A 15263-nucleotide genomic window follows, 5' to 3' on the forward strand; every position below is an offset into this window, starting at 1 on the left:
TAACAATGCATTGTAATTTTAATAAAGATTTATGTAACAGCACATATAAGCAATATTGAAATTTAAATTCATAATTAAAATTATACAACAAACTTTATGTGGACTATATATCAGAGTAATTTAGATGAAGTAAAACAATGACAATGTAAAATTTGACATGAACTACATACAAATGTGTGTGTGTGTGTGTGTGTATATATATATACCCCGGTATATATATTGATGACGAAAAGCATTGTACAGTGTAAATTTGAAGTGAATTTCAGTATTTTATGATAGATGGTGAAAAACATGTATAATGTGAACTTTGATGTGAACTGTGAAATTAAGGTTTGAATGACCAAAGCATAGTTATTATTGCAATACATAACTGACTCTAAATGAATACATTGCTTTAAATACTAAAAGTATACAAAAGTTGTGTGAGTTCATTTAATGTTCTGTCATGGCTAATTTTTAGATCACTCCATAAACTGAAACTGGTATTCTTTACAAGTTGTTTCAAAATGTGACATTTTTCCTTTTTTATTTTAGCTCAATTTGATCATTTATGAATTGAAAAAACACACACAAAACCCATGTCAAAAACCCCAAATATACAAATATCCTTTAAGATATAAACACTGTCAAATATGTATGTGTCAAATATAATTACTTTGATGTTTTATGAATATTTAAAAAGTATTTAATTGTTCATCAGGAAAAGCTAGGACTTATACAACTGTTATAAATATATTTAAGTTTGTAGACTAAATTAGTAAACAAGCAACAGAATTTTAAAACCTATGTTTATATATTTGTATTTTGCATGCTATAATCAATCACATATAAATTATAGCACATTAAAATGTACCAACTGTCGATATTTAGCTTCTTTGTTTTGAAAACACCTGAGAAAATCTTGGCTGACTTAGATCATTGTCCGTTTAACTACAAAATATACATCTGTCTTTAAGACAGTACATATACATTTGAATCCCGTTGGCTCGAACCCTGTCGTTGCTCGAGAAAATGTTAATCCCATTGGGTAGTTTGACCTAACCATTCGGTCCACACTGTGCAAGTGTAACTTGGGACTTCTTGATTGGAGTGTTGTGGTGTATTCGACCCTTCGGAGTTTAATCCAACGAGATTCTACTGAATATCATTACTCAGATATAACATAGTAATTAAAGCTTACTTTTTAATTCCAAACATATACAAATATCAGTTAGCACAACAAAACCGTTCCTATCTGAAGGAAGTTCACAATTTGTTTCCTGTGTAGTGTTTAAAATGTTTTGTTAACATACTCTTTGCACTTCTTGTCACAAGAAAGGAAGGGAATATGATTGTCTTTGAATATATACCAAACTAACTAAGAAATAATTTAGGTTACTACAAATTCACAGCACAGATAATGACTATAAAATACTTATGAAAAGAAATAAGGGATCACACCAACACTAACAGCAAAGATAAAAAAAAAAAAAAAAAAAAAAAAAAGTTTGTTTTGTTTAACGATACCACTAGAGCACATTGATTTATGAATCATCGGCTATTGGATGTTTAATAACACAGAGTGACTGCAACTAAAACCATGATCCATAGTGTCAGGAAATCAACCATGTTTAGTGTTAATGGAAGTTAATCTGACATTACTGACATTCAATCCTACATATACATTTTTTATTTTTTTAAATCTGTCATATTATCTTTGTAATTAATATAAACTTTATGATGGTAATCGTAAATTAAATTTGGTCTATACTACCAAGTGTTCCCTTATTTCTTTTGCTCTGTATAACATATTTACATGATCATACATACATCATCATTATGATAATATACAGAGAAGACTGTGATACACTGACTGGAGTTTCTGAGGCCATTTAATGAAATGTAACCCCAACATTCTAACACTTGATTCTACATACAACAACCTGAATTAAAAAAAAAAAAATCATACAATACTGGTGACTATGCTTGTAAATGTGTACGATACAGTACAAGACACTGCGTAACCAAGACCAGTAACTCACTAGTGTACAAAACAATACACTGTACTAGAGTTGTCTCCCATGAATGACACCACTATGTTTCTGGATACCATTAACTGTTTTCCATGCACACCATTAACTGTTTTCCATGCACACCATGTGTGGCATGTAATATATATATCATCATGTGACATACCATATACAATGAGGTACTAGTGCAGCATTACACAATCTCCAATGAATTCTTCAATGAATTACAATGTGTAGCATCATGAAGCATACTAAGTGTTGCATATCATGTTTAATACACACAAAGTTACCACATGTAGCACACATGTTCCTGTGGCCTAGCTACCACATCCTGCAGATACTGCTACAGCAATATCTAGTCTCCACTGAAGTTTAACTACCATGTGTAGCATCATACAGTATACTATGTGTAAACATACAGTGTTTATTGTACGTGTACGGTACCACATGTAGTACACGTTCAGTACCGTAGTACACGTTCATGGAACCTACCACATCCTGCAGATACTGGTACATCAATATCTAGTCTCCTCCACTTGTTTAACTACCATATGTGGCAACATACACCATCATACCACGTGTGGCATACAGTATTTATTGTACATGTATGCCATCACATGTACATCACACGTACACATGGTATACCAGTACCTCAAACTACAAATAGTCACTAGTTTAGCATTACAATGCACTCCACGAGGTTCTTGTTCAGTATGACATATGGTAGTCTCCAGTGAATTGCACAGGTCGGATTAAAACGTGGACTGTTCAAGAACGATGAAGATGTATCACAGATTGTGTGGAATCGTTTATGTTACGTTGTCAGGGCTGACGAGTGCTGGGGGGAGCCCGAGGGGGAGGAACAGTTCGAGCTGAGGCAGCCAGTCTCTTTCTCAGCCTTGATTCGCAGCCATGTGTCCCCCAGGGCCTTCGCGAAATGGTCGTCCACTGACCCAGAAAACATATCTTTGATGGGATCTGATTTGGCCTTGATGGCTGTCCATGTGGTGTCTCCCAGAGACTTGGCGAAATGATCGTCAACAGAACCTAACAAACAAAATAAAAAGTTAAGAGTTCATTCAATGAATTTTCATGAGAAAAAACACCACAAATATCTCTCTATATAGATATATACATTTAAATTAGAAAATGTCATTTAATACAATTTTATATATCAACTATTAATATATGTGGCACAGTGCAGATTCTTTATCTCAACCAGATGTACCAGGATTGACAAGTACATGTAATGCTATACAGGACACATATTTACTACATAGTATCAATGGATATTTGCAGGGTTTGAAAAGTAGGATGAACTTTCTATCAAAGAACAGGGACTGACAGTGTTTGGGTGGCACTAAAATCTGAAACTGAAGAAAAGTCAGAAGTTTTTCACCCCTGATTAATCGGTCTGGTTTACTCTTTAGATTCTTGCAATGCACACATTACTGAACATTTTCATATTTATTCATACTTCAGACCCAAGCTTTAATCAGTAGCAGTAAATTTTATAGTATGATATCAGGGCCTTAGCTAGGATTTTTTTTGTTGGCAATGGGGGTAGGATGGGTGGGCAGATGAATTCTTGGAACAAAAGAGCTTACCTAAAACCCTTCAAATGGTTAAGACTAGGATTTTTTAAAAGTTTCTATTACTTTTATCAGATTTTTGTTTTAGTGGGGCAGCTGTCCTCTTCCCCCACCCCCAGCTGCGTCCCTGGATATTTGACTTACCTGTGATGGAAACATTTTCTTTCACAATGGCAATGGATGGTGGCTTGGCTGGGATCTTCTCTGCATAGTTCTTGCCCAGTGATCTTCTGAAGTGCTCCTCTATGGCCGGGTCATTGATAACTGTAAGTCAAGACGAACATACAAATTAATATTAACAATAATAACACTGGTGAGATTTTCCTATCTACATGTAGTACAAAGGACATTTCATCAGACTGGGTTTGTTTTTATGTTCATATAAAATTAATGTTCCAACACAATGTTCTGGGCGCACACCTGCCTTTCAAGCTTAATATACCCGATGAATACCCAGTGTGGTTCCAAAGAGGGTCTTCAATCGAAAAATATATGATTAAATAAATAAATAAATAAATAAATAAATAAATATAAATAATAAATAAATATATAAATAAATATAAATAATAAATAAATAAATAACTGATTAAATCAATAAATAAAAATGAATGATGACTGCATGGTTGGTTGGTTGGTTGGTTGGTTGGTTGGTTGGTTGGTTGGTTGGTTGGTTGGTTGGTTGGTTGAATGAATGAATGAATGAATAAACCAAATAATAAAAAAAAACATAATGATAACAATAATAAAAAAAATAAAAATAATATTAATAATAATAAATAAATAAAATTACAAATAAATACCACTACTACTTTACCTGCTGGTATTTCGGGATGACTGGCCGTGGGCGACAGCTCGCTGGGACTGGAGCTGGGACTGCGGGGCAGATACCTCGTGGAGTTACCGTTCTGTAAGGACCCTGGCGATGTCGTGATCACCGAGGGCCGCACAGGGTTCGGGGATCGTAACGACCCGTTGCTGGTCCGCGACAAGTTCAGTGGCACGTTCTGCACTCCAGGTGATGCCACGTCGATGTCTCGGCTCGGGCTGGAGGTCTGACTAGGAAATGGTGGAGGTGGTGGGAGGGGAGGTAACCCATGCCACGAGCTGTAAGCGTCACTGGAGACTGGGTTGCTGTAGTTGTAGTTGTCACCATTAAAGCTAGTGAATTGTCTGGAAATGAAGAAATGTATTCTGTTTTAATAATAATAATAATAATAATAATAACAATAACATAACAAAACAATAATATACAATTGTAAATGTCACCATTAAAGCTAGTGAATTGTCTGGAAATGAAGAAATGTATTCCAGTTTAATAATAGTAACAATAATACACAATTGTAATTGTCACCATTAAAGCTAGGAAACAAAGAAATGTGCCCCTGTTTAATAATAATAACAACAACAATGTAATAAAACAATAATATACATGTATTATTGATCACAGATTAAAATGCAATTCCCTTATCATGACTGTAATCTATGACTGTTGTTATCATCAAATACCATGGTATGTGCTGTATTATTCATGGAAACATTTTTGTAAAACACCCAGCTGCTAATTATATGAAATAAATATGTGTCTGAAGCAGGTTTGTGTGCAGGAAATTTAGCAGGGTGGGGACTAGGTGAGCAAAGTTTATAGTAGTGTTGTGTTCCCTGGAAATAAAGAAAATTTGCTTGAGTGTTGTTGTTTTTTTGGTCTCTCTCCCCCCCCCCCCCCCCCCCCAACCCCCGAAACAATGCACCTACACAAGCACCTGAACATACATGTATAAGATCTAGCATAAGTTGTATACACTATAGTATATTTTTAATTTTATTTTTAATTTAAGATCAATAACATGCACATAACACATGGACAAAATATCTAGTATATTAGCACACCTGGATTACAGGCTAATAATGGCAAATACCTAAGCTATTGAGGACGGTTTTGGAAAAATGATCCAAGAAATTAGACTTCTCTCCGATTTAAGTCATTCTCTTTCCCCTACACCACACTCGAAATAAACCCACCCCCATCCAGGTTTCTATGGGTCTGATATAGAAAACGTATTTACCTTAGCACTAATGCATTCTCCCTTTGCACTAACGCAACGAGGAATGACTAATACTGACAATGTAATCTACATGTACCTCTGTTGTTAACACTGATCCATACTCTTTACAAGTAATAATCACAGACTAAAAGTACAGCTTATGGTTTCTACATTCATTGATCTCTTAACTCTTTTCCATATCTCAGATATATACATTAACATTAACAATAAAATATACCTCTATAGTGGGCTTATAAAAACATTTTAAAGAGAAGCGAGACATGGCTGCAAGCAAGGGATTTTATTTAAATGAATCAAATACAGTGTAACCTCCCGAAAACCGGAGTCTCACAGGACCAAGAAAAAAGTCATGTTAAAAGGGTATCTGGTTTAGAGAGGTTCTATCCTGCACTCGTATTTAAAAAAGGACCATGAAAAACATCTTGTTCTAAGGCAATTCCAGTTGACAGAGGATCCGGTTTTTGCTTGGTTTCACTATACTATAATCCAAGGTTTATTTCACGTACAATATTAATGATGCAAAAACATTCCTTTATGCTGACAAACAGCTAAAACATCTAGTGCTGATCCAGATTAATAACAGAGGGGGAGGTGGGAGAAATTCCTTTTTATTTACCTAAGCCAAGGAGTAGATAAAGCTTTTTCTAGGTCCAATTTCGAACTATTATTTATCCACCACTCACAAAATAGAATTTTTTTTAAAAACAAGTACAGTCAAACCTGTGTTAAGAAGGCACCATGGTGCATATAAAAGATCCCTTGCTACTAATGGAAAAATGTAGCAGGTTTCCCCTCTAAGACTATAATCAAAATTAGCAAATGTTTGACATCCATTAGCCGATGATTAATAAATCAATGTGCTCTAGTGGTGTTGTTAAACAAAAGAAAACAAACATTAGCTTTTAACTTTTTATTGCAGACAGGACAGCATTTACCACAGCCTTTGATATATCAGTCATGGTGCATATAAAAGGTTCCTTGCTTTTATAACTTTTATAATTACAGTGCCTCCCCCTCCACCCCTTCTCATGTAATCAATTCTGGATCAACCCTTAACCCCAAACTGACCGACCATGAGACAGAAAGTTCACCTCACAGGTTCTTTAATTATACCCCAAAATATCATACACATTAGTAAGCCAACTTTCTATTATAGTCGCTAAGGCTGGCAGGATAAATTAGGCTATGGTACACTAAATTCTTTTTTTCCCCCTTCACAAAGCATCATTCTGACCACAGTTCAACAGTTAACATGTTCTATGTAATAAAATGAAAACGCTTTTCGGTTTTGCACAATGTGAAGACCAAAAAATTAAACATTAAAAAATAAAAAAAAAGAGTTAAAAGGAATAAAAAAAGCGAAAAGAAAAAAAAGCGAAAAAAGTACTTTGCCTTTCACTGAATTTGACAGTGTGGTGGGTCACTCCAGTACAACGAGTGACTCACCAGCTGGGGTTGTGACCTCACAAACATGGGACTAAAATGTGAAGTGACAGAATTACCCACTTGTGAAATATTACAGGCCAAGAATGTTGGTTGTGCTCGTTCCTGCACACAACTGTGTCAAGATATACCAGCTGATAGCCAATGGGGTGGAGTGCTGGGGTGGAATGTATGGAAAATAAACTAGGCTGAGTGTTTGTGATAACCAACAGTGTATGTACAGACTATAGCTAACAGGAGTGTGATCTAACTCGGTCAGTGGAGCACTCACTAGACCAGTATATCTGCTGTCAAAATGTCAGCTGAGGGGCTTTGGTCATAGGGGCGGAACCTAGCCCAGTGGTAAAGCATTCGCTTGATGTGCGGTTGATCTAGGATCGATCCTCATCGGTGAACCCATTGGGCTATTTCTCGTTCCACAACTGGTGTAACAAAGGCTGTGGTATGTACTATCCTGTCTGTGGGATGGTGCATATAAAAGATCCCTTGCTGCTAATCGAAAAAGAGTAGCCCATGAAGTGGTGATGGCGGGTTTCCTCTCTCAATATCTGTGTGGTCTTTAACTATTATGTTCGATGCCATATAACCGTAAATAAAATGTGTTGAGTGCGTTGTTAAATAAAACATTTCCTTCCTTCCTTCCTTGGTCATAGGACTGAACCCCAATGGTAAACTCATTCTCTTAATGTTTTTTTAACAACTGGTATAGCTACATTTTTCATTTAGTAGCAAGGGACCTTTTATATGCACCATGACTCATATATCAAAGGCTGTGGTATATGCTGTCCTGTCTGCAATAAAAAGTTAAAAGATAATTTTGTTTTGTTTTTGTTTAATGACACTACTAGAGCACATTAATTTATTAATCATCGGCTACTGGATGTCAAACATTTGATAATTTCGACATATAGTCTTAAAGAGTAAACCCACTACTTTTTTCCATTAGTAGCAAGAGATCTTTTATATATGCACCGTCCCACATACAGGATAGCACATACCACAGCTTTTTATGTACCAGTCGTGGTGCACTGGCTGGAACAAGAAATAGCCCAATGGGCCCACATGCAGATGGGGATCAATCCTAGACCAACTGCGTATCAGGGAAACACTTGATCACTGGGCTACATTCCAACCCCAAATGTCAACTGAGGTGCTGTGGTCATAGGATTGAATCCCCTTGGTGAAGTCAATCTCTTATTGTTTGTATCCCCTATCCCAACCAGTGCACCACAACTGAGGTGCTTTGGTCATAGGATTGAATCCCCTTGGTGAACTCAATCTCTTATTGTTTGTATCCCCTATCCCAACCAGTGCACCACAACTGGTATAGTAAAGGCCATGGCAAGTGCTGCCCTCTCTGTAATAAAGTGCATATAAAAGATCCCTTGCTGTTAAATGAAAAATGAAGTGGGAATCCTCCAAGCAGAATCCACATTTAAGTTTTTATTTTTTGAAACAAAACTTATTTATTTTACATAATTCATTAAAATTTACATGATCCTTTACGTCATTTTTTTTTTTACATCCGATGTTACAGAAATTATGGCGCGGTGTCATTTTGTTGGACCCTTGCTTTTTCAATTATACTGTATAAGATTTCCTAAAGTGCCATAAAGATGTAAAGCTCGCTACAGGTCCCTGTGGTTCAGACCTTTAACAAGGCTGTATTCGTGACACTATTAACATCCGAGTTCATCTGCTTGAACCCTGTGATAATCTGTGTAAGTTCCATCACCATATATTACCTGCCTTAGCACCATCACACAGACCCTCCATTGTGAAATTCCTTTTGATGTTCCGCCATGTGCTAATCCGTGAGATGGCGTTTCCAGGTATCAATGCTTGGCATAGAAAAACCTCATGATACTTAAGTTGATCCCCTAGAATGCATATCGTTTTACAATATCATAAAACTGTTGCAGATTGTTTAGATTTGCTAGTTTGACAGGCCCAACAAAACTGTGTTTAATCATAAAATCTTATCACAAACCCTTAGAAAAGTTATCATGTTTTATGATGGGGTTTTTTTTAAGCTCATATGAATAAATACTGAACTGTGGAACTGAGATGAAAATATAACTCACAGCTTCTTGCTTAAATTCATGATATAGCCAGTGCACCACGACTGGTATATCAAAGGTCGTGGTATGTGCTATCCTGTCTGTGGGATGGTGCATATAAAATATCCCTTGCTACTAATGGAAAAATGTAGCAGGTTTCCTCTCTATGACTGTGTCAACATGACCATATGTTTGACATCCAGTAGCTGATGATTAATAAATCAATGTGCTCTAGTGGTGTTCTTAAACAAAACAAAGTTTAAATTCACATGTTGAATTTGATAATAAAATTATGAGCTTTAAAAAAAAAAATTCATAATAGCCGCTTAACCTCCTTGGTTTCCATAAAATATGTAAAGGTTTTGTTTGTTTGTTTTTGTTTAACAACACACTGATTTATTAATCATTGGCTATTGGATGTCAACCATTTGGTAATTCTGACATATAGTCTTAGAAAGGAAACCTACATTTTCCCATTAGTAACAAAGTATCTTTTATATGCATGATCCCACACAGGATAGCACATACCATGGCCTTTGATATACCAGTCTTTGTGTACTGGTTGGGATGGAAAAAAACAAAACAATCAGAGAATGGGTCCACTGAGGTGGCCAGGTCAATCCTATGACACAAGCACTTCAAGCAAGCACTCTACCTCAACAAAACGTGCACCGGCCTCGGTGGCGTCGTGGCAGGCCATCGGTCTACAGGCTGGTAGGTACTGGGTTCGAATCCCAGTCGAGGCATGGGATTTTAAATCCAGATACCGACTCCAAACCCAGAGTGAGTGCTCAGTATAAACCACTTGCACTGACCAGTGATCCATAACTGGTTCAACAAAGGCCATGGTTTGTGCTATCCTGCCTGTGGGAAGCGCAAATAAAAGATCCCTTGCTGCTAATCGGAAGAGTAGCCCATGTAGTGGCGACATCGGGTTTCCTCTCAAAATCTGTGTGGTCCTTAACCATATGTCTGACGCCATATAACCGTAAATAAAATGTGTTGAGTGCATTGTTAACTAAAACATTTCTTTCTTTCAACAAAACGTTTTTAAAAATCTACACATATTTTATCTAATTTATTTGTAAGCTGAGTATAGTGATAATTAGTTCAAGTATGTGTATGCAGAGAAGTGTTTTGGGGGTTGAAACCCACCTGCTCCAAACAAATTTTATCTTTTTTTTAAAATGAGGGAGCATGCATCACCCAACCCCTCTTAAAAACATTGGTCACCATGAACTAGACCCCCCCCCTGCACAATTTCAGGTACGCCTACTTGTTGTTTCTATATTTGTCCACCTCTCTGCACTTGGTACTGGTAAATAATACACAACAGGCAGTTACATGTAGCTTTGTGATGATCATTGCAATTATCATAACTGTCATAACTATGCTGTTGTTTTTCACAACCAGACTGGATGCTCCCTGTTACTCAACACCCACACAAAAGAATCAGGCAGCACAGTGCATGTATGTAACACCTAGCAAAAGCAAGGAGAGGGAAAAAAAAACAAAAACGGATGCCTCTATTTTGTGGCAGATGTCTAAAAAATGTTTCTTCATGTTTCTTTGATCTTTCTTCCAAAGAGTATACACAGTCAAACCACTGTTAAACAGGCCCCGTGCTTATAAACCTTAAAGTCTAGACTTTAATAAAGACCAGACTTTAACATCATGGCAACACCATTCAAATAGCATTACATTAAAGTCTGGACTTTATTAAAGTCTAGACTTTAAGTTTTATAAGCACGGGCCCAGACCAGGCGTGTGTGCAGGGGGTGGGGGAGGAACCAAAGCTAGACCCAGCCAGCATAGATGTTATTTGCAAGTTGGTTTTAGAATATAATGACTAGATTGTAGTAGTGATATACATGTATATGTATATATGTATATAAAACTACAGTCATTAACTGTTTGTTGATACTGGAACTTTTTAATGTTATTTTGTGCACTCTGTTCCCATGTGGAATATTTAAATGCAATAGATTTTATCTTATCTTATTTTATCTATATTTATTTACTATATTTCTAAAGTGAGCATGGTGGTAATTAGTTCAGGTGTGTCTGTGTAGAGGGAGGTTTTAAGGGTCAAAACCTCCCCTTGGTCTAGTGAATATATATTTTTTTAAAATATATTTTCCTGGAAAGCCCGACTTGACCCTTCTCTAGAAACTTCGCTCGACACAGTCTAACCCCCTAGATAAATTCCTGCAGGCACTTAAACAGTTGCTTAATACAGGTTAATTTGTATTATATAATGTTAACGAATACGGAAAAATAAAGGAAAGGAAAGGAATATTTCTTTAATGACAATGTAAAACATTTTAAACTATGGGTATTTAGCTTGGCTAACTTTGGGTAAGCAAAACATTTCGCTAAATTATCTATTAAACTTCAAAAATTACACAAATCCAGGTGTTTTTTTTATATAAAACATCAATTATTACATAAAATTTGCCAATTGTTTTTAAAATTTGCAAGCGATGAATATGGCAAGTGCCAGAGCTAGCCCTGTTTAGTGTGTAACATGATAATTTTGACACTTGGTTGAGAAACAGTAAGAGAAGATAACTTCTAACTGCTACATAGGTTACTCCTACCAATACAGCAGCGAGTGATCTTTTATAAGCACTTATAAACAGAGCTGGACGGTATTGAAATTTGAGGTTCAGTATCGATATCGGTATTTTTGGGGTGATTTACCTCGGTATTGGTATGGTATTTGTATTGACACGATACCGACATCAAGAGCTTTTTCAGTATACTCGACTTTAAGAGGAAATGTTTTATTTAACGATGCACTCAACTACTCGGCTTTAAATGCATGCCTGTGTTATGGCTCACCCGCTAATTTCATCTAAATACAATTAAAATTCCATACACAAGGCTCTCGTCTGATTTATACCAACCCATTTGTCAGATATATTATTAGTGCTTTCCGGGAAATATTTTTCAATACTGAAATTTCTGTATTTTGCTCGGTACGGTAAATCAGTATTGACATAACATCGATACTGAACGGTATATACGGTATACCACCCAGCTTTTTGTGTCTGTACTGGAAAGACGTCACGATTGAGACTTTTTCTGATGTCAAATTAACAGTGACATGCAGCGAGCTGTCACGTCCACAACACAATGAAATTGATGGAGTACCACATGCCATCATGCTATGAAATGTTAATAGACATGATAGTACATACCACTGCCTTTGATGTACCAGTCATGGAGTACTTTACTGTTTGGGATGGGGTAAAACAAACCAGAGTCCACCTTAGGCAATCACACTCTACCAGGGAGCTACATACCATTATCAAAATATTAGATGACTTCTTAATACAGGTAGATTTGTACTACCTCATATTACACATAAATGAATTAGAATGTGTTAAAAATTTAAAGCTTGTTTTGTTTAACAACATCACTAAAGCACATGGATTCATTGAGCACTGGCTATTGGACGTCGGACACTGACTAATTGTGACATGTAACCGTAAAAGAAAAAAACATTATATTTTCCCCATAGGCATAAAGGGTTCTTTTATATGCAACATCCTACAGACAGCATAGCACATATCACAGCCTTTGATATACCAACTGTGAAGCACTGACCCACAGACATGGAACGAACCTTGATCAATCATACATCAGACAAGATCTATTTGTCGTTCCAGCCAGTGCATCACAACTGGTATATCAAAGGCCACGGTATGTGCTATCTTGTCCAATGGATGGTGTATATAAAAGATCCTTGCTACTAATGGAAAATTGTAGCGGGTTTAAGATTATATGCCAAAATTACCAAATGTTTAATATCCAACAGCGGATGATTAATAAAATTAATGCGCTCTAGTGGTGTCGTTAAACAATTTTTTTTTTTAACTTTAACATCAGGCAAACACTTTATCACTAGGCTACATCCCACTTGCTTAATAGAGGAGTCTGTTTAAGCGGGCTGGACTGTATGTACTGTATTTGCATCCCAGTAGCAAAGGGTTTAGAATAATGTAACACTGCACCATTTGTGCCTTTTTTTCAGACTTTGTGAAGAGTTCCAAAAATCATCACGGATCTGTTTTCAGTACAGGTTTCTAAATGACTCATGCCAAGTGTAAATATTCTTCACGTTGGTTGCCTTTAAAGTGTTACTTTTTCCCCACCTACAAATGTTTTTCTACACTTGTAATCAATTCTCATAAATGTAAAGATTCTGTGTGGGATCACTCGGCGTTGAAAAGTCTACCATATATCAGAGGAAGATCAAGTTAAAGTTTGTTTTATTTAACAACACCACTAGAGTACATTGACTTACTAATCACTGGCTACTGGATGTCAAATATTTGGTAATTTTGACATAGTCTTAGGAAACCTGCTACATTTTTCCATTAGTAGCAAGGGATCTTTTATATGCACCATCCCACAGACAGGGTAGCACATACCACGACCTTTGATATACCAGTGCGTGGTGCACAGGCTGGAATGAGAAATATCCCAGATGGGTCCACTGGCAGGATCGATCCACATCCAGGGATGGAAGAAAGAAAATACTTTATTTAATGACGTACTCAACACATTTTATTTACGGTTATATGGCGTTGAACATGTTTGCATGAGGACCACACAGACATTGAGGGAGGAAACCCGCTGTCGCCACTTCATGGGTTACTCTTTTTGATTAGCAGCAAGGCATCTTTTATATGCACCATCCCACAGAAAGTATAGTACATACCACAGCCTTTGTTATACCAGTTGTGGAGCACTGGCTGGAACAAGAAATAGCCCAATGGGTCCACTGACCCATCAGGTGAGCGCTGTACAAATAAGCTACGCCCCGCCCCTCCATGGATGGATGCACATCAGTTGAGCATCAGTTTGTATTATATTCCATGCTTTGGACAATAGTAACATATATATATATATATATAACCTCTATTTGTACTACATGTATATTAGGAAAAGTAAGGACTATGTTGTTTAACCATGCAGACCTCAGCACATTTTGATTTTTGGCTATTTGGTTTGTCTAACATAAATGGTTATTTAAAAATTTGGTCAAGAAAATAGAGAAGAAACCCAAAGCTGCTACACAGGCTACTCCTACCATTAAAGCAGCAAGAGATCTTTTATATGCAGCATTTTCTCTTAAACAGGACAGTATATACCATAACCTTTGATGTACCAGTCTTGGAGAACTGAACTGATTGTAACAGAAATTGAAACCATCATGGCTAGTTGGGGCTGGCGGATTATACTCCCCCACATTTATTTACCTTAAGCATTAAAATGATAGAAAAATTCAGTTTTAAATATCCAGAATTTCTCTTATTCTGAAGAGCCTCTTGACTGAAAAGCTTTAACAAGGCAACATGTCTCTACCCATCCCCGATCCCCGTTGGTGGGCCCATTGGGCTATTTCTCCTTCCAGCCAGTACACCATGACTGGTATATCAAAGGCCCTGGTATGTGCTATCCTCTCTGTGGGATAGTGCGTATAAAAGATCCCTTGCTACTAATGGAAAAAATTTAGCGGGTTTCCTCTCTAAGACTATATGTCAAATTACCAAATGTTTAACATCCAATAGCCGATGATTGAAAATCAGTGCCTTAGTGGAGTCGTCAAACAAAATAAACTTTTTAGACCCATCCCCACCTATCTGTAAGTAGCTTGCAGCCGTCTATTTCCATATTAATCATTATACATCTTATTTATAACCCCCACCCAAATCTATTTATCAGTGGTAAACTGATTTGACCTTCGTGTATAATGGGAGAAAATCTGAAAATGTGGTGCAAACACATAAAAATTGACATGACACAGAAAAAAAAGCATACACTTCCACATGAACCATTTTGCCGAGATGTATATTAACCACATGACAAATGGTGGGTGTGGCTTCATAGATATGTCATTCAATGACACTTTTCTCTTTCGCACCTACACTACCTGTCCATCACTTTGATCTCATGGAAATAAAATGTCACCACAGAAAAAAAAGGAGTGAAATATGTGCTCAAAAGATATATGGAATTAATGCCCTTGAATCAACCTAGTTATAAATCACTCTACTAATAAACAAAGGCAAGACTGTACTTAGC

At 36.6% G+C, this 15263-nt stretch overlaps 1 protein-coding gene across 2 annotated transcripts in view; it reads right to left on the bottom strand.

The window, feature by feature from the left end:
- Positions 1 to 15263, bottom strand: part of LOC121369087 (transcription cofactor vestigial-like protein 4) — a 70109-nt gene continuing 54846 nt past the window's right edge. For both annotated transcript variants that reach the window (XM_041493933.1, XM_041493932.1), the window contains exons 3-5: positions 4416 to 4771; positions 3746 to 3865; positions 1 to 3056 (exon numbers count right to left, since the gene is read on the bottom strand). In XM_041493933.1, coding sequence (XP_041349867.1) covers positions 2824 to 3056; positions 3746 to 3865; positions 4416 to 4771 — 709 coding nt within the window. In that variant the 3' untranslated portion in view covers positions 1 to 2823. The remainder of the gene's footprint in view (positions 3057 to 3745; positions 3866 to 4415; positions 4772 to 15263) is intronic.

Source organism: Gigantopelta aegis, chromosome 3 (assembly GCF_016097555.1).
Source record: "Gigantopelta aegis isolate Gae_Host chromosome 3, Gae_host_genome, whole genome shotgun sequence".
In the NCBI taxonomy this organism is placed as follows: Eukaryota; Metazoa; Mollusca; class Gastropoda; order Neomphalida; family Peltospiridae; genus Gigantopelta; species Gigantopelta aegis.